Source organism: Maniola jurtina, chromosome 8 (genome assembly GCF_905333055.1).
Source record: "Maniola jurtina chromosome 8, ilManJurt1.1, whole genome shotgun sequence".
NCBI lineage: Eukaryota > Metazoa > Arthropoda > Insecta > Lepidoptera > Nymphalidae > Maniola > Maniola jurtina.
Window position 1 is genome coordinate 5,793,148 of NC_060036.1, and position 20,775 is coordinate 5,813,922.

General features: G+C 36.3%; 1 protein-coding gene across 1 annotated transcript; it reads left to right on the top strand.

Moving 5' to 3' along the window:
- The first annotated feature begins 1,066 nt into the window (after window positions 1-1,066).
- Window positions 1,067-19,990, top strand: LOC123867766 (cell division cycle and apoptosis regulator protein 1-like). Its single transcript, XM_045910013.1, has 17 exons — window positions 1,067-1,910; window positions 2,969-3,117; window positions 3,726-3,951; window positions 4,307-4,596; window positions 5,018-5,273; window positions 5,576-5,741; window positions 6,280-6,435; window positions 12,717-12,868; window positions 13,208-13,378; window positions 14,341-14,544; window positions 15,059-15,184; window positions 15,948-16,183; window positions 16,529-16,634; window positions 17,240-17,357; window positions 17,565-17,800; window positions 18,326-18,441; window positions 18,875-19,990. The coding sequence occupies exons 1-17, from the start codon at window positions 1,218-1,220 to the stop codon at window positions 19,101-19,103; spliced, it is 3,630 nt and encodes a 1,209-aa protein (XP_045765969.1). The 5' UTR covers window positions 1,067-1,217; the 3' UTR covers window positions 19,104-19,990.
- Window positions 19,991-20,775: the final 785 nt, after the last annotated feature.

The following is a 20,775-nucleotide window of genomic DNA, read 5'->3' on the forward strand; positions in this document are numbered from 1 at the left end:
CTTTGACACTGGTGTAGAACGCCTATACAACTTAATGATTCTCTGAAATGCTATCACTTGCAGAAATATGGCCTACACTAGTCATAACAAGGCAAATCATAGAGTTGCTAGAGCTATAAACTAATGTCCCAACTTGAAAAATAAAAATTTTAGCATTTCGGCAATTTTTTTCTACAGGTGTGATTATTTTTCACGAACATTGTAGAATGATAAATAACTTTTAAAATAATAAGTGAGATTTTTTATTATTTTTATTGGTGCTTTCTTTGTCATATACTTTACACAAAAATTAATTTGCCATACGTGTAGTTAGAGTCTTTCTAAATAATTTTAAGAGACACGTCAATATTATATCCTATGTCGCGAACATTCTACAGGGCGTGAGTAATCACGTACTGTACCACTGAAATAAAGTAAAATTTAATATTTAATTATAAAAATAATTATTTAATATGTTGAAGAAGGTCATGAAATTGAATAATTAGGTTTTAAAATTAGTTCAAATTTACGGAGCTACGATATATTTTAAGCGAACACAAATATAGCGTTTCGGTAGAATGACCCATTTAAATGTAATGGATGTAGTGCAACTAGCCAAGAAATATACTGCAGCATTGTATTCATGACACTGTAATTTTAAACTACCAGCTTAAAAAGGCTAGAATCCAGAGCGGTAAAACCAGTTAATTTAAAAAAATCTAATGCTTTCTCCATGGTCTATGGTAACCAAGCGGCGCGTTGGATCGAGGGTTTCCTTTTCTTGTATATTGGCCAGACTGATTTTTAAGATGTATAGTGTATACCCATATACCTACGTATACCTCAGACTAAGTATATATAAGACCTATACCTATTGATTTTGTCTATGAATTCATGTGTGAAAGAAAGTAGCTTCGCAAAATGCAGTATTCTGATTGGTTTAAATAATCATAGATTCTTCCTGATTGGCTGATGAGCTACAGTACAAAATTCGATTCCATGATTCCACGGTGACAGATTCCACAGTGATTCATGTCAATGTCATCATATTTCAATTTTTATGTAATTTGCTATGCTGACTCTCGCCTCGCCGCCGGTTCCCGGTTCCGCCATTTTGTGGTGACTGGTCTGTGTTTCTGTGTAAGATTTGACTGAGCGCGGTTTTATTAATTTAGTATAGTGGAAAATATAATTATTTAATGATTTTAAGTTAAAGAAGTGTTAAAAAGTTTGTTATAATGCAGACGGGTAGTGGAACTAAAAATCCACCATGGGCGCGATCAAATGTGAACACAAACATAACCGGCATGAATCCCCAAATAATGGATCCAAACGCCGCTATGATGTCGCAACAAGGCATGATGCCCTTTCAACAAACTCAAGCAGTATTTAATCCAAGCATGATGCAAGCACAAGGAGGAATGACGATGCCGATGTCGAGCCAAATGCCAATGAACCAAATGGCCCAAGGTCAAATGTATCCAGGAAATGTTGTAGCGTATCCCACGCCGCGCGCCATGAACCCAAACATGTATCAAAACAACTCGTCGAACCAAACTCAACAGACAAACGAACAGCGCGTTTTCACTGGCACCGTAACAAAGACTCACAATGATTTCGGTTTCGTTGACCACGATGTTTTCTATCAAACATCCGTGTGCGCAAAAGGTTCTATTCCCAAAGTAAACGATAGAGTATTAGTGGAAGCTACTTATAATCCGAACATGCCATTCAAATGGAATGCAACGCGGGTTCAAGTACTGCCGAAGGGAGTACCAAACCAAAAAGTTAACCCTCAAAAGTCGAATTCGTATAACGCGGTTCCGCCGCCGTCTAACGCTAAAAAATCAATGCTATCACGTCGAGACGATCGCCGAGATGACCGAGGCCCGCGTCGAGATGACAGACCAAACATTCCAATGATGAACAGGGTAAAATATCTCATAGCTTGTTACAGTGCCTTGCAACTTGGCAAACAACTTGAACAAAAAGCGGTTTAGTGGTAAAAATTGACCCATCACGGGAAATGCGGGAATCGTGGGCTCTCAAGTGGTAGAATTCGCTTTGAACCCTTTGGTCTTAGTGATCTAGAAGTGTAAATTAAAAATTTATAACACCCCTGACAAGTGAAGGTTACAGTAACTAGAAAAGAGCTGATAACTTTCAATCGGCTGAACCGATTTTCTTGGATTACAGCTAAGAAAACTCTCGATCAAGCCACCTTTCAAACAAAAAAAAAAACTAAATTAAAAGCGGTTCATTAGTTTAGGAGCTACGATGCCACAGACAGATCAAACTTATAACATCCCTCTTTTTGGGTTGGGGGTTAAAAAATCGATACTATGCTTTTGCTCAGATTGTTTGCCGGGAACTTGTACCTTTTATTTTTGCAATACTCAAAGTAGAGCAGTATTAGTCTAATGGTTAAAATATCTGCCTTTAATTTGGACAGGGGGGTTCAATACCGGGCACATGCTTCTAACTTATTGAAGTGGAACTAAAGTAGTGCCGAAAGAAAGGTATTTCAAACTAAAATTGTGTTCTATGAAGCTGGTAAAACTAACATGACACTGGACTTGAAATTCTGAGCAAAGATGAACTGCAGCTTTTTTATTGTTCTGAATGAATGAATGAATATACTCTTCTTGTACACCACAAAATTAGTACAGAAAAAACACATACAAAGCACAACAAAATAGAATGATCCTTCCTTTGATACAGTTTTCAATATAGAGATAAATGTCATTGGTACCAATTTTTTTTTTTCACAAAAGACTTGACCACAATCACCTGGTAGAAAGTGATGATGATTGATGTGGCCTTAGATGGGTTCGTGTTTACCTGAAGATGCCTATTTACTCTTGTTTTACAGATACCTGGATTGTGATTGGTAGGAAACACAGATTAGAGTATTACAAACCTTACCCAAGTGTATGAGAAACAATCACAGAATACATTTCAAGGCTTATTCTTTTTCTTTCTATTTTAGAAAAGATCCCGCACCAGAAGTCGTTCAAGGTCCCGTGACCGACGAGACAGTCGTAATCGCAGGGACTCACCCCCACGTAAACGTACCTTTGTTCATCAGCCATCACCAGCTAAATATGTTGTTCGAGTGCCAAGAATACCTCTTGACATGTAAGTGATATTCAAAAAATGTGCCTCTTCAATTAATAATAATTTTTTTAACAAAATACCATGAATCATGAGAGTTGTGGTGATTCATTGATGCAGCTGGTAAGATATGAATCACAGAGCCATCAAAACTTACATATAAATCAAACTAAAATCTATATGTAATCTATCAAAAAGTTACTTAACATTGTAGTTATTTATTGTCAAAGAAGACCATACAATTTTTGATAAATAATAATAAGCATAAATAACTTAACATTACAGATAGATTAATTACTATTTTCGTATGTGTTAGATCTTTATGGTTCAGCCGCACTATCAAAATTCAACAAATGATTCATGATATCGCAAATTGTGTTGTGTGTCAATCATATTGTTACCCTAATTTGCATTAACCCGGATGTAGTTTATTGATTCTGCTTTTACCTGGACCTTTTACTTTTTGGAGCTGTACTATTAAACCTTGCCAAGCTAAACTTTTCTCAATAGTAGAATACTTTTAAGTGGGCAAGAAGTAACTAAGCTTGTTATCTAAATCGTAATGAATAATGACCTAGTTAAATTTTAGCAAGCATTATTTCAAACCTAAGAATGAATTCTTTTTCTTTCAGTCAAAAAATGGATGTGCCGACATTGTCACAGAGATATACCAATCTGTACATACCCTCTGACTTCTTTAATGCACATGTTAAGTGGGGTGAGACGTTCCCACCGCAGGCACCGTTTTCTTTGAACAATCCTTGTGCATACCACATTATGAGCAGGGATGTTCCTGATCCAAGTCCCAATGATGCTGTTTTAGAACCCCCAGATGCAGACTATAGATTTTCAGCTAAGGTAAATTTTTAAATATGTACAGGTATATTCATATTAAATTTATTATTAATTAAAGACTTATAAGTAATTTACAGTAAAATTGAATAAAACATTACAGTATGAAGTCCTGGTCCATAAAATTGTTATGAATTAGATTTTAAACTTACCAACTACCAACATAATTATATAAAAAATATTAGTAGTTAAACAAAAATAATATACATTGCTGTCAGTACAGTTTAAACTCTTTATAAGAAACTTCTACATAATGCAAAGCTTTATATTACTTGAGATTGGTTGGTCTGTCTACCTTGAATTCCCAGAGTATATACATTTTGTATTAACATTTTGTCATTCAATGAGCTTCTTGTTGCAGGTTATGTTGATCAGTATGCCAACATTAGAGAGTCTCTACCAAAAGTGTGGGCTAACAAAAGTTGATGATAAGGACAAACGTTCCAACAAAACACCTTTACATCCTACTAGGCTGATTAAATTCCTAGTGGGCCAAAAGGGAAAAGGGGGTGAGAACTTTGCTATAGGCGGGCCTTGGAGCCCTTCCCTCGATGGGGACAATCCAGATACTGACCCAGGAGTTTTGGTTAAAACTGCCATAAGAACTTGCAAAGCCCTTACAGGCATTGATTTATCCAGCTGCATTCAATGGTAAGTTTGCTATACACTTTTTTTCTTGTGTAACCGGTGATTAATGTATCCAGAAAAGTCCATATTGTTTGTGCCCTAATCCTAATGGGACCTAGAGTATCCTCTTTTATTATTTTGATATTATGTATAGTTTTGCCTTGTTAGAAGTTTGTGTAATTGTAATTATACATGAAGAGTGCAGTCATAATGATTAATCTGTAAAGAGGAAACTCTCGGCTTCAGTCACCATATCATGGTACAGTACACATTCATTATGTGAGAGTGATGAGCGGTCGTACATCGTGCGCGGTTTGGCGGGGGGCGATGTACCGTCCTGCAATGCGCGTTGACTCTCGTACGGGATGTGTCGTGTCCATGCGGCGGACGGCGGCCCAAGGCTGCAGTGTGAGTATGTATCATTACAACTTGGTTGCCCGCGCAGGTACCGAATGGTGGAGTTTTACTACTGGCGCGAGGGCAGCGGCGGCAAGGCCCGACTTGAGTGTGTGGTGTTGTTCCTGCCCGACGTGTGGTCGGCTCAGCCGTCGCGCGTCGACTGGACGACGGTCACCGATCACTATAAGGCGGCCTGTGACGCGGCTTTGAAACAACTAGACGGCGAGCAAGAGAACAGTTCCGGCGACGCGGCAGCGGCCGCGGGCCCCGACGACACCAGTGCAGCGGACAAATCCCAAATTGTTTGTTCCCAGTTTTGTTTGGTTTTGTTTCCGGCTACGTGCGCTACTCCTAACCCCCGATGACATCGCCCGAGCTGCCGCCGCGAATTGCCGATGCAGATCTAACATCACGATTTAACAACATGGGCGGCACCCTTTTTTTTACTTTCTATATTTAAGAATAATTAGAGTAGACTGTAAACAAAACTATTTTTTATAAATAAGTAATTTACTAAGTCAATTTGTAAAATTTCCTAAGTTGTTTCCTTGAGCCAATAGTTTTCGCCTGTTTGATTGTTCCTATAATCGCAATTCACTTTTAGGAATCCAAGGAAACAGATAAAAATGACAGTACAATTACGATAGATGAAAATGATGATGACGATGATGGAAAACCAGAACCGACTCATTATTCCAAAATTGATGTGAGAACGTTAAAAGCTGAGGAATTAAAACAAGAGCTACGCGCGCGCAACGTAAGCTGTAAAGGTAAATATAGATTTTAATTGATCTCTTAATTTCTCTTGTAAATGGGCGCTAGTGTCCGCCCATCTGTCTGTCAGTCAGTGGTCCAACAGTGGCAATGGAGTCCTATGAAGCACCCTATTTTAAGGTTCTGTACCTGAAGGGTGCCAACAGGACCATTATTACTAAGCCTCTGCTGTCCATCTGTCTGTCTGTCTGTCAGCCGACTGTAATAGGCAGGGAGTTGAAATTTTCACACCATGTTTCTATAGTAGCTATAAAAACAAATAATAAAAATTATTAATAACTAGCCAATGCCCGCGACTTCGCCAGCGTAGATTTAGGTTTTTCCAAATCCCGTGGGAACTCTTTGATTTTCCGGGATAAAAAGTAGCCATGTGCTAATCCAGGATATTATCTATCTCCATTCCAAATTTCAGCCAAATCCGTCTAGTAGTTTTTGCGTGAAGGAGTAACAAACATACACACACACACACACACACATACACACAAACTTTCGCCTTTATAATATTAGTGTGATATAGCAATATCTGATTTTCAGGCGGTAGAAGTCAGCTAGTATCCCGTTTATCGAAGTTAGTAAAGACGGAGGAAGAAAAGGAACAAAAAGGTGAAGACGTCATGGACGTGGAAGAAGAAGAGGAAGAAGAGGAAAAGAAACCAGCATCAGACAAGGAAGACAAAGATAAATCTAATGGTTAGTAACAATCCCATCAAAAACATAAATGTGAAAATGTAGCCAAGTTCGAACTTGAGGAACATCTTAGTTTAATAAATGAAGATGATAAAAACATAAAATAAATGTGAAAATAGAGCCCAGATCGGACTTAAGGAATATTTTAGTTCAAATAATGAGGAGAAATCAACTTTACAAAAATTGATGATATCCCACCAAAAACATAAATGTGAAAAAAGAGCCAAGTTCTATAACAAGCGAGGAATTTAAGCTTCGCCGATAAAAGCATTGATATCTAAATGGGTGCCAAGTTCTATAGAAGGTCTTTGTATAATTCCTACAAAAATGTACAAAGATCTTTGATTGTTTTAAAATATTGTTTATGTTATTAAATACATAACTTGGCAAGTTTGAATAGTCAATTAATCATATTTAACGTCTAATATGCTATATATTTCAAGCTTAAAAATGCACTTGGCAACTTTTTTCGCCACGAATAATTGATGTATGTAGATGAAATGTATGATTAATTGACTATTCAAACTTGCCAAGTTATGTATTTAATAACATAAACAATATTTTAAAACAATCAAAGATCTTTGTACATTTTTGTAGGAATTATACAAAGACCTTCTATAGAACTTGGCACCCATTTAGATATCAATGCTTTTATCGGCGAAGCTTAAATTCCTCGCTTGTTATAGAACTTGGCTCTTTTTTCACATTTATGTTTTTGGTGGGATATCATCAATTTTTGTAAAGTTGATTTCTCCTCATTATTTGAACTAAAATATTCCTTAAGTCCGATCTGGGCTCTATTTTCACATTTATTTTATGTTTTTATCATCTTCATTTATTAAACTAAGATGTTCCTCAAGTTCGAACTTGGCTACATTTTCACATTTATGTTTTTGATGGGATATCATAACTTTTTGTGAAGTTGATTTCTCTTCATGTACTTATTAAAATTACTTCACAAATATTGCACAGAATTAAACTTTAAAACAACACGATAATAGAAATAAACCAAGAAAAGAACTTTATCTAAAATACCAGATTTCCGTACCTAACCTAATAGGGTGTCTAAAACTTTACTTACTTTAACTATCTTACAGATCTTTTTAAAGTTAAGGCTTTTAAAAGTATTTCTTGAGAGTGGCACGTGTAACGTTTGATTATAAGATCTTTTATAATAATGCGTACCATATTACTCTAAGTACCTACTTTAAGTTTATTGGAAATAATGAGTTCAACACATTTAAACGAGTTTTGCTGTATTTGGTTTACTTAACGAGCTAATAATAATAAATACCTTGCATCTACTTATATTACCTACTCGTAGTTTACGATTGAGTAGTTTTGAGTGCGAGTATGGATATAATCGGTTAGAGTTCAAGTAATGAAAGATTTTGGTCCCCGTATTGGAACATATTGAGTTCGATTGATTGTTTCATATTCTTTTGATTTCCTAGGTTAGAGTGAATTAATTTGATAATAACCTTTGGAAGAAGACTTGATATTAAGAGAGTGTAAGCTTCTTGAAACCTTCTAAAAGAAAGAAACTTTGAAGTGGAATCATTTACTTGTGAAAAGTATTACCCGTGTGCATTAACATGGCACCTGGCTCGAAAACAACCCCTCCCACTTCCCTGCGCGATGCCACGCTCTCGCCGTTCTGCTACTGGTCTCGCACGGCGCGGCGGCTCGGCGAGAGCGGGACAACGCGCGGGGAAGTGGGAGGAGGGTTGTTTTCGAGCCAGGTGCCATGTTAATGCGCACGAGTTATAAATAATGATTGGTAGCTCCACCACGCCACCAATGGTGAGCTTCTACCTTCCCTTGATATCCCAGGAAGCATATTTAGTCCTTTGATTAATATAATATCCAAAGACTAATAAGTCTCCTAAAATACCAAGAAACTGTAGCTACTGCTGTAGCCCACACACGTCATCATTTCAATTAAACTACGCTGCCTATGCTAAACATACTTTTTGGAAGTTGTCCGTTCCACTTATGATCAAAAGTGCAGCATAAAAGCTGAAACTTTTCGCATTTTTTAATAGTAATAATCATAATATACTTCTATAATATTTTATTAGTATGGACAAGTAGGATTGATATAATCCTCAGGGTCAGCAATCAACGATTTAGGTATATAATATATAAACTGTTCTTTAGGTTTTGTAGCACAGTTTCTTCTAGCAAACATAATTTTGAATTACAAGACCAAGAAATATTATTTAGCTTATTTTTCTCTTGTAAATTAAACACATTTGCTTGGCCCTCATCATTTATTACTATAGTTTCATCTGAGCTTAATACTTTGTATGAACTTTCATAGTAGTAGGGTTCTTGAGTGCTCTGATGTTTAGATTACCCTGCAAGTATGGTAAATTTATCTTTTATAGATGTCTCAACTCTCAGGGGAGAGTACCTACGTAATACGTACTACGTATACCTACAGTAATTTTTTTTTTTGGAGGCGATCAAAAAGTTTAATGTAACTATTCACCATATTATTACGTCGCTGAAGAACTTACTTAACAATTTTTCTGCTTCCAACCGATTTTTTATTTTATCTGTCAATTTATTTATTACGTGGTTTTCACTTGTGTATGCTAATTTTTTCTTTGCCTGATAAGAATTTCCAGTGTTAAAATAGATAGGCTTAATAACTATTAGGTACTTCCTCCCAACACTCTGCTACTGGAACTCAGGATACCACGTACGCACATGGATTGTATTTCCTATGATGCAAATTTTAATCAAGCATGTTAAAATAGATAAACTTAATAACTAGTACTTCCCAACACTCTGCTGCTGGAACCCAGGATACCACGAACACACTTAGATTATTTTAAAACTTATGTAATTTAACAATAATTGAGTAGTGAATTCCTCTTTAAAATTAAAATAAAATATCGAGACGCCAACTCAATAATAGAACATAATCACACGATCTCGTGAGTTAAGTTTTTGTGGTTATTTTCACTATTATTTAACTAGGATCTATATGTTAAGATTAACATGAAAATCTGAGAAAAGCAATGCAAATAAAACAGCTTTCGCCACCTTCCCGAGCTTGAATGCCTCTACTCTTAATATCCAAACTTGAAACGAACTAGTAACAATATGAATTCTTTTTTATGCCAAATATCTACAACTAAGGGTCAACGCAGACCGAGCGTGGTGAGTCAAGGTGTGATGAATAGAATAGAGACTGCACTTCGAGTGGAGGTGGTTTCTTTGCCGGGATCTTAAGTAGAGTGACCAGTGACCACTATGCGAAAATCTCGATGTTTTAAACAGGCACAGTTTTTTTTAAAACTAAGCATGAATATTTTTCTCATTTTTAGGGTTCCGTACCTCAAAAGTAAAAACGGAACCCTTATAGGATCACTTTGTTGTCTGTCTGTCTGTCTGTCTGTCCGTCGTATCTGTCAAGAAACCTATAGGGTTCTTCCCGTTGACCTAGAGACATGAAATTTGGCAGGTAAGTAAGTAGCACAAGTACAGGAATAAATCTGAAAACCCCGAATTTGTGGTTACATCATTTTTGTTGGATAAAGTTCAGTATATTCATCTTCATAAATAATAATAATACAGATTGTAATTTTTATAATTAAGTATTTTTAGTATTTGAGAAAATCTGTGTCACATCATTTAAAAAAAATTAAAATGTGTTTTAATTTTCAAAGTAAGATAACTATACCAAATGGTGTATCATATGAAAGGGCTTTACCTGTACATTCTAAAACAGATTTTTATTTATTTTTTATGTATAATAGTTTTTGATTTATCGTGCAAAATGTTGGAAAAAATACTCGAGTACGGAACCCTCAGTGCGCGAGTCTGATTCGCACTTGGCCGGTTTTTTTACACTTAGATTGTATAATTTTGTTTAAATATTTCGGCTGAAGGGCCTGTTTATTTCAGTCTTGACTGCAAAGGCGTGCGCTTGGCGTGCATCCTCTCACCATTCCGGTGGTGTGCCTTGCACCTTATGGATCGCGATATCTGACATCTGGCAAAACAAGTAAATTAACAAACATACACCAAACAATGTCTAACAGGGTACCATTGATTGCCAAGAAGTACTAACAAAACAACGACCTTTTTTTTGTGGTTCCATAGGCAACAAGGAACCCTTTATATTATTATACATAGTTTTCCAATATCCGTCCGTTCGTCCGTCTGTCCGTAGTAGGTATTAGCACAAAAAGTTGTAATTTGACATGGGTATTATATGTATTATAGTATATCAGTGGTTGGATTTATTAATATGACTTATGACATTGATAATATGTATTAAAGTAACATTTTCACGGGTAAAATTTATTGAATCTTTTTTTGGCTCTTATATTTTTTATGGAATATAATAACTTCTTAAGTTGATAATATAACAAATAGTACCTAAGTATAGATAATATTAATCAGTAATTGTTTTTGAGCTTCAGGATACAATTTTAAAACATAATCATTTATGCAAGTAAAGCAAAATGTTATGTCGAGTCTCTTCAGCTGACCAGTAAGGGCTGCATGGGACTTCAACATGTGCACTATAATTGTTTGTTATTGTTTCAAAGGTTCCTGCTTTTTTATGCGTTTCATTGTGCATAACCGAGAATAAATTTACGAATATTTTTACGAAAATTATAGTAACTAGTAATTATTAGAAGATATACCATAATATATCTAACCTTTAGATATACATACATAACTTATATTATCATCTAAGATTACCCCTTACCCCATTATAAACCAGTCAAGTATCTCGCACACGATGGGTTCTGCGCCATCGTACATGAAGAAATAACACTTTTTTTGTGATGTAAGCCTAACCACAAATTAACAGTTTTAAGATTTTTTCCTTTACTTGGTTTTTATGATAATATTGCTACCTGCTTTTCATAATGTTCTAGGTCCGTTAGGTTTTGATTCCCTTGACAAGACACCAGGTGTGATTTCACTTTTAATACGAGTACAATAGTACCTAACTAATAAGTACAGTATGTCAGATATAGTATACCTAACCTTTAGGTACATAACTTTTATCTTCTGAGATTACCCCTTACAAAAAAAAAATACACAATTAGACCACTTAAAACATACAACGGAAAATCAACTCTGTGAATAGTTTATATTTTACTACCTGTCCGTGTGAAAGCAAGCAAAACCGAGGCAGGTCACTAGTATATATGAAGTTCTAATGTTATGTTCCTTGCTTTGGAAGTAAATCACCTATTACTACCCATATTAAAGAGCAAGTATTTGTTTGTTCTTCAATCACGTCGCAATGGAGCAACGGATCAACGAACCAACGTTACACAGTTTTACAAACTTAAAATGTGCACCTCGATCCATACTTGCTGTTCTACTAGCCACACCAATAACTTTGTCATATAATATATGACATATTAAAACATAATTTGCTATTTTCTGATTTTTTCCTTTGTATACACCTAATTACCTATTACTATACCAAATTTGAAGTTTCTAAGTCACCTGGAAGTAGGTTAGGTTTTTGATGAGTGAGTGAGTGAGTGAGTGTTAAAAATGGCACTTTTCAGACCTTAATAACTTAATATTGATAAAAGATTTTTTCATGAAATTTTGGATTCTAAGCGTTTAAAGGGGTCTTAATAGATATGCAAAATTACAAATATGTAGGTTCAATAGTTTCTGAGTTATGGGGGGGTCAAAGGTAGCTCGAAATGGTTCGTGTAATATACACTTGTCAGCGTGCCGCCGTTCTTATTAGAATCGAACTTGGCGAGACACGCTGTCGCGTGTCTTGATTTGTGGCATATTAAAATAGCCGCCACACAAAAGTGAGTACTCAGATTGGATGAAAGTAGCTTTCACACTAATATTATGTTTATTCAAATAAACCTTTACAAAGTCTTTTAGTATCAAAGTAACACCTCGTTTGGAATTAGGCTATTATTAACAGACATGTTTGAAGTAGTTTGTGAGATGGTGGAGTGCAGGTGTGATAAATGATAATAAAAAGATTACCATTTTGATAGCAGTTTAAATATTACGGGAAAAAGAGTCAGTAGTAATTGGGTGGTGCTATCCTCAAAATACTTTTCGTATATTTTAGCCTATATTTTATTAAAAGTTTGGTCAAAAGATTTGAATTTGGTGTAGTTTTAATTGCCATTACAACAGTTCCAATTTTGATGATGTTGATTAATAATATCATAATGTAAATGTTATATTATTGTATTATTATTATAAATACAATCTAAACAAAATAAATCACGAAATATGCCTAAATCAAAAGTTTTTTATTTTAGCTGACGAATCAGTTATTATTGCCGACGAAAAAGACGATAATGAGGACAAGGATAAGAATAAAGAAAGTGATAAAAAAGACAACAAAGACAAATCTGAAGAGAAGGTAGAAAAACCCAAAACGGAAAAAGAAATTGAAGAAGAAAGGAAAAAGGTAAGCATCATCAAAAAAAAATTAAAATGTGTTTAAATTTTGAAAGTAAGATAACTATACCAAGTGGGGTATCATATGAAAGGGTTTTACTTGTACATTCTAAAACAGATTTTTATTTATTTTTATGTTTTTAATTTATCGTGCAAAATATTGGAAAAAATACCCGAGTACGGAACCCTCAGTGCGCGAGTCTGACTCGCACTTGGCGGGTTTTTTTTTGATACTACATGATCCCAATGCAGTATTAGTATCCCTAGGAAACTTCCATTATGTGTTTATTTACTGAACACATGTTACTGCTCTCGGAGGCCAAATAAACAGAATAATAATAAATTGCAGCTAGAAAAGGAGAAGCAAGCGTTGAGAGCGCGCTATGAGTTGCCCACGAGTCCGCACATCATTGTACATCCATCTCCAACGGCCAAGGCGGGCAAATTTGGTTGCAGTGTGGCCACAGTGTCACTGCTACTGGACTATCGCATCACTGATAACAAGGAACACAGCTTTGAGGTAAGCTCAAATACGTCAACTGTTGGTTTTTTAACCCCCGACCCAAAAAGAGGGGAGTTATAAGTTTGACGTGTGTATGTGTGTTTCTGTGTATCTGTGTATCTGTCTGTGGCATCGTAGCGCCTAAACGAATGAACCTATTTTAATTTACTTTTTTTTGTTTGAAAGGTGGCTTGATCGAGAGTGTTCTTAGCTATAATCCAAAAAAATTGGTTCAGCCGTTTAAGAGTTATCAGCCCTTTTCTAGTTTTCTTGTAGAAAAGAAGGTTAGATAACCGTTAGGTTCATAATATTATGTCAATTGACAAATGTCAAGCTATCAAGATGGACGTTGCCTAGATACATAATTATTTATTTGAAAATGATGTTTTGGAAAACTTAAATACTTTGTCTGGGGTGTTATAAATTTTTAATTTACACTTGTTAGATAGAAATAGAGATAAGATCTTCCTCTAGAGTCCTGAATCTATCTAGATTCAACCATCTGGTTGTCATGTTTGTAGACAGGCTGGTCGGAATGTTGAGTGTTAGAACTACTAAGTGGTCATAAATCATTACGATCATAGGGTTGTGAGAATTATTAGGCTTATTTCTTCATTTTTTCCTGAAAGCCTAAATTCCAATTTTCATAAGAATAACTTTAAAAATTAGGCACTTTCGTCCCCTATCCAACCCCTTAGGGATGGAATTTACTAAAACCCTCTTGGCTAAAGCACTTACGTCATATAAGACACCTACTGTTGGCTGTTCTCTAAAGTCTAAACCCCGCTTTAAGCTGAGCGTTGATAGATTAGTCCGTCAGGAAAAGTCTTTCATATGATGGACCGTTTAATTAATGCACGCAGATAAAGCAGCTCGGTAGCATATAGCTGCATATAACAATGCATAGTGCTGATCAGAAATGGCAAGAAACAAACGCGTTTCCTTAATGGTATTGACAAATGCTATTTTCTTCTTATTAGCTGTTTGTATTTGCTGAGCTGTTCAATGAGATGTTGATGCGTGACTTCGGGTTCTATGTCTACAAAACTCTTTATACTTTGCCCGAAAAACCAGAAAAAATTGATGAGTTGAAGGAAAAAGACAAGGGTGTAGAAAAGAAAGAAGATAAGAAAGAAGAAAAGAAAATAGATGACAAGAAAGAGGAGAAAAAAGATGAGAAAAAGGTAAATATTGATGTTAATTCGGTTGAGCACAAATCTAAGTGTTAGGACCTGACTCTTTTCTCTCCTCTATTTTAATGATTTTTTTTTATTTTTGGAAGTAATGATGAGGGATATGACGTCCTAGCGCCATTTTGAAATTCTTAAAATTGATTTTTTTGGGATCATAAAAAAAGGATATCTAGTCAAAATTTAAAAAAAGTGGACGCCATTTTATAATTGTTCGCTTTTAGAAAAACAATATCTGAAGATCTTTGTGATCATGAATTCAAAAAATTGGCTACAAGACTGAATTCTTTCTTACTGATCATAAAATAGAAAACTTGCCAAGAATTTCAAAAGTGAATTCTATGAATGTCGTTATCTGTGTTCTCATAAAATAGGAAACTTTCTAAAATATTGAAAAAATGTGTGCAGAGTATCCATGTTTCACTTCTGCCTGTGTGCAATGGGAATATGCTATCATTTTTTCTGTCGTTCGTTATTTAATCATTCGTTAATTTGTTTATTAAAAAAGGAGGAAAAAGATAAAAAGGATGATAAGGATAAAAAGGATGAAAAAGACAAAAAAGATGACAAGGACAAAAAAGATGAAAAAGACAAAAGGGATGACAAACGCGATTCACGCAGACGAGAAAGAAAGGTAAGGGGTTCAATGCTTTCTTGTAATACATATAATCTTACATTTACACTATGATATAGTTTCGTATATTATATTCGCGGCTTACAGGTCATATTCTGAAGAGAGGCGTAGTTTTACGTTCTAAAACATTTAATTTCAGACTTTTATTTATGCTCTCTAGATTTAAGAAACATTAGTGTTAATTAATTGGTTGTATACAATCTACAGATAAACAACAGTGACAAATCAAAAAGCAATGCGTTTTGGAAAACATTGGGAAAAGGAAATGCGCTACTTTTACATACAACCAAGCCTACTTTTTGGTTGTATACAGCCAAGTAGGCACTATCCTACTAATATAAACGCAAAAGTTTGTATGTATGAATGTTTGTTACTCATTCACATAAAAACTACTGGACGGATTTGGCTGAAATATGGAATGGAGATACCCTGGATTAACACATAGGCTACTTTTTATCCCGGAAAATCAATGAGTTCCCACTAAAACCTATATCCACGGGAACGAAGTCGCCGGCATCAGCTACTTATACAACACCAGAGGATGCCCGCGGCTTCGCTTCGTGGATTTTGGTTTTTTTAAATCCCATAAGAACTCTTTGATTTTCCGGGATAAAAAGTAGCCTATGTCCTTCCTCGGGATGTTTCCCAAGTATGTACCCCAAATTTAAAATCGGTTCAGCGGTTGGGCCGTGACAACGTAGCAGACAGACACACTTTCGCATTTATAATATTAGTATGGATTGACAAAAATATCAATAAACAGGATTCGCACAGCGACGATGAACGCAGCCAATCCCCGAGGCGTCGCAGCCGCGGTGTGGACTTGCCACCGGATCCATACCTGCTACTGTCGCTCGTGTACTTCGACACGGCGCGCGGGGGCACCATCACGCGCAAGGACCTGCAGAACCTGTTCATGAGCCTCGGCCTGCAGCTGTCGCGCTCGCAAGTGCGCTGCATACTGGAGAAAGTGTGCATTCGAGACACCTTCAGTTACAAGTGAGCAACATTCTTGAATTCATTTGTTTTTATTGTTTCCACACAAATGAGAGAGAAAATGTACTGCTAATAAGGTGTCAATATGGAGGCCCAAAATAATATGAAAAGTGAAAGGTTCGTGCGGCTAATTAGCACCGGCTCCAAAATACGTTGTTATACAACAACATTATTAACTCTTGTATACATAATATATTCGGTAATAAATTAAATTATTTTTAATTTTTAGTGTTTGTGGTTATTGAAGTCAGTTTTTATTTTTAATTTAAAAATTTTGTTAGTTATTATCATTGTTACTTATATAAACTGTTTGTTTTTCAAAATAAAAATGAAATGTTCTCGGTGCAGGGCTCTCATCCAAACTATCAAAGACCTGTCCGCCTGCTCACAGGAAGTGATTCAAGACTTGCCGCTCGACGGTACTGTGGTTCCTACTAATGAAGTGCCTCCACACGTAAGTAGCAAATTATTCAATGCATACACTATTAAAATAGTCATGAAATCCTGTTTATTTCTTCTGTAGATGGTTCTATTTTACGATGACCCCTTAGACTTGGTTGTAGTAGTGAGTGTGTCGATAAGCGATCGAAAATGAGCGCTACAATGTGTAACTATGCACTCTCACAAACAGCCAAAGGTCTTCGTGAAATTGATCATCTGTTACTGATGACAAAAATGACATCATTCTCTTATGCAAAATGGTGAACATAAAATCATTATTATTATTTTATTCAGTTAACTTTTTATGAATTGCTATTTTTTATTCATCATGATAAACTATCTAAATAAACTTTCTCTAGTTCAATACTAAGCACTGGTCTCCTCTCAGGATGAGAAGGGTTTGGCCATAATCTACCACAGAGGCAGACTTCACACACTTTTGAGAATATTATGGAGAATCCATTATGCATGTTTCCTTCTGATATTTAATTGCTTAAAATGCTAATATAACTCCAAAGAAGTGCACGCTCGGGACCGAACCCCAGATCACCCGAATGGGAAGCAGACATCTTAAACACTAGGCTAGCCCAGTCTTTATAAAATTATTGAATATTCTAGATTGCGGAGTTAGAAGCCACCATCGCGTCAGGCAACAGAGAGCTTCTGCCCGTGTTCAACAGAGACGGCGGCGACGGCGAGGCTGCTGCTGCCGGCACCAAAGATGTCAGCGACAGTGGTGCGTACCGCGTATGGCGTGTACAGGCACTGTTGACCAATTTCTTTCAAAAACGATATCTGGTATAACACGACCTACTACACGTTCAGTCATTATTAATGGAGTGTCAAGTATGCTTTTGGTAGTCGGTCTACGGTCTCCTAACAGCTAAGTTTAAGTGTCCTGTCGGCAGACCCTATAAATGATCGTAATACAATGTCCATACAGGCGTAGTGATGTACAAGTCGCGGCTAGTGGACGTGGGCGCGCTGGTGCAGGGCGCGTCGCGCTGGGCGGGCGAGCGCGCGCGCCTTGAGAGCGCGCTGCGGGACGTGACCGCCGCGCTGAAGGCCGCCCGCGCCGCCGCCGCGCGCACGCAGAGCGCCGAGCGCGGCGCGCAGTCGCAGCTCAACGACGTGTCCTCCGCCTTGAACGCAGCTCGGGCGAGGATCGCTTCACTCACGGTACGTACTGTGACACTAAAGCCGCGAAGAATTAATAGTGCTCATTTCATGTAGTTTCTAAAATACAGCAAAGGAGGACTTTGATCTGGTTGAGTTTAAACCTTCAGCCATGGCTAGCTACTTCCCTACAGCGAAAACCATATCCCCTCCAGTTTAAATCACTCATCCAAATTGCTTCGTCATTCATATCAACAAGCTATTTTTAGGGTTCTGTACGCGAAAGCTTAATAATAGAGTCCCACCCTATCACTTCGCTGTCCGTCTGTCCGTCTGTCAGCCGGCTGTGCCTCGAGAACAGTTATAGGTATAAATTTGCCACAGAATGTAAATTTATATTACCGCTATAACAATAACTAATAAAAATTTCATAAAGACCCCCCACGAAAATTAAAAAAAAAATTGTGTTATTTTTTGTACGATGGTACAGAACCCATCGTATACAAGTCCAACTCGCACTACGCCGATTTCTAGGCATAAATTCAATACAAAAGTTTTTTTAAAATTATTATTGTACTGTTTTTACAGGCCAGCTCTAAGATATTCCATTCTGCACTAAAGAGCATCCAAGCAAAAGTAGAAGCTGTGGTCAACATCAAATACGAAGACGACGACGTTGTGGAAGTTTTCAATGGACCTTTGAAGTAAGTATTTTTTTAATAATTTTTATTTTCAGAGTTTATTCGCTTGGCGAATATGCCTCTCTACTCGTATATAGCTACAAAAGGAACCGTTTATCACTAAAGGTACATATATGTAGGTAATTCTATATCTAAATTAATTGAAGTAAGCTTTAGCTCGTAATATACGGAGTACTTGCTGCAAATATGTTAATAAATTCTTGTCAGAGTTTCATGATTTTATGTGGAATTTTTCTTCTCATTTTGAATAACATAACTTGTTAATACATCATTTTTGTATACCTAATGCCGATGGCACTGGTATATGGGTAATTACGATCAGGAAACGGTTTATAGTTATGGTAAAATGTAAATAATTTTCGTAAATAAATTAAAAAAAAAAAGTTGTGCCACTTAATTTTGTCTCTACTGAAGTAAATTTATATGACTGTTCCAGATCCGAAGATAGAAAAGACAGAAAAGAGGAGAAAGATGTAAAACCAGTTGTCACAGAAAAGAAAGACAAACAAGATGTCAAAGTCAAAGCTGATGATCATAAAGATAATATTGCTAAAGAAGAGAAAACTGAGAAAACAGAAGAGAACACACTCAAAGAGGGTGACCCTACCGACAAAGAAACTGATATTACCACTGCAGAAAACATGGATCTTGACGACAAGGAATAATATTAAATGATAAACATAATATTATGTAATTTAAACACTACCACAATTTAAAGATCATAAGATCAATGGCTGAATCCTGAAAAGTTAAAAAACAGTCTTTAACATCAACGTCTATGTAGGTAACTACAGGACAAAGGACAGGTTATTAAAATCGGTTCAGTACTTTCGGAGTTCAGAGAGCAGTATAGATTAAAGAAATGAAATATTTTTTACTTTTTCACATTCGCGATTTTGAATGTAGGACTCGTACACGGCTTTCGTACTATCGTACGAGATTATGTATTTTTTATTTATTTATTTACATGCCATTTTGAAATTTTTATTATTAGTTTGTGGCAATAGAAATACACTGAAAATTTCAACTACCTATCTATTGAGGTAAATGAGATACCAGCCCGCTGACAGACAGACGAACAGCGGAGGCTTACTAATAGGGATCCGTTGGTACAGAACCCTAAAAATGAGCTCTTGTTAGTTTTATTCAGACTTAGAAACTCCACTTCTAATGAGCTTTTCAGTATTCAGCGATACATTCGCCAAATATTACATTAATTTCATAGGCAAAGTAAAAGACTACCTGAATCAATTAACTACATACATTTTAAGTATTTGGTTGAAATTAATGGATATCCCGGACGTGGACAAATAAACTTAAATATTGTATAATAAATTTCCATATTTACTATTATGTGATGTTGCACTTATACATTTTATCTTAAGTAGGAATGTAAGTGTTTACTTAATACTTGGAACAATGTAAAGGAGGGTCCACACCTGTGAGCTGAGCGGCTCATACACTGCTCTGCTCGCAAGTGTGTATCCTAAGATTGAACGTTTTGTGTGATCCCTAATAAGAATAAGTAATGGCAATTAAAATATGGTCAAATTACTAGCGTTTTATTTTTACCCGACACTACCTTATAGAAGGTATATCTATATACTGATAAATAAAATTGAAGTGTCTGTAATTTCGAAATAACTACCTTATGATTTATGGTCATTTTAACTGTAATAAGGGCCTTTTCAGTGCGACGCGGATGGCCTGCGCGGACGTCCGCGGCGGACGGTGGAGTGTATGAAACCTCAACAGCGCGTTCAGAGCGACGCGGAGCTGTCCGCGTCGCGGAGTTGTTGAGGTTTCTTACATTTTGCCGTCCGTCGCGGGCGTCCGCGTGGGTCGTCCGCGTCGCACTGAAAAGGCCCTAACTGAATCGTATGTTTTCAAAATTTTTGTTTGTCTGAACCGGCCAATCTTTGGAATGGCTGAACCTATATTGACGGGACTTTCACAGAAAAGTAGAAGATTAATGAACCATCTGTTTCAATGTTTTTAAGATAGAGTTCAAAATAGCGTTAATAATAATTTAAAACTGATGGCAGGAAAGCCGAATTCAGACCACAGAACATTATTATAGACTCAATTGCTATGTTAACATGAGTACTTTACTTTTAAAAGAATACAATAGTGGAGTAAACGAAGCATTTTCGTCGGGAAAAAAAAATCATCAAAATCGGAGCTGTTTCTGAGGACTTCCTAAGATTGGCTTTTTTACGGCTTTATTTACTCCACTACAATGGCAGCAGGTCGATAATGGGTGTGACCCGCACTAGAGCCACCTACCTAGTCAGGATAGATCGTGTTTGAACTTATATTTAATTTTGGTTTTCACAA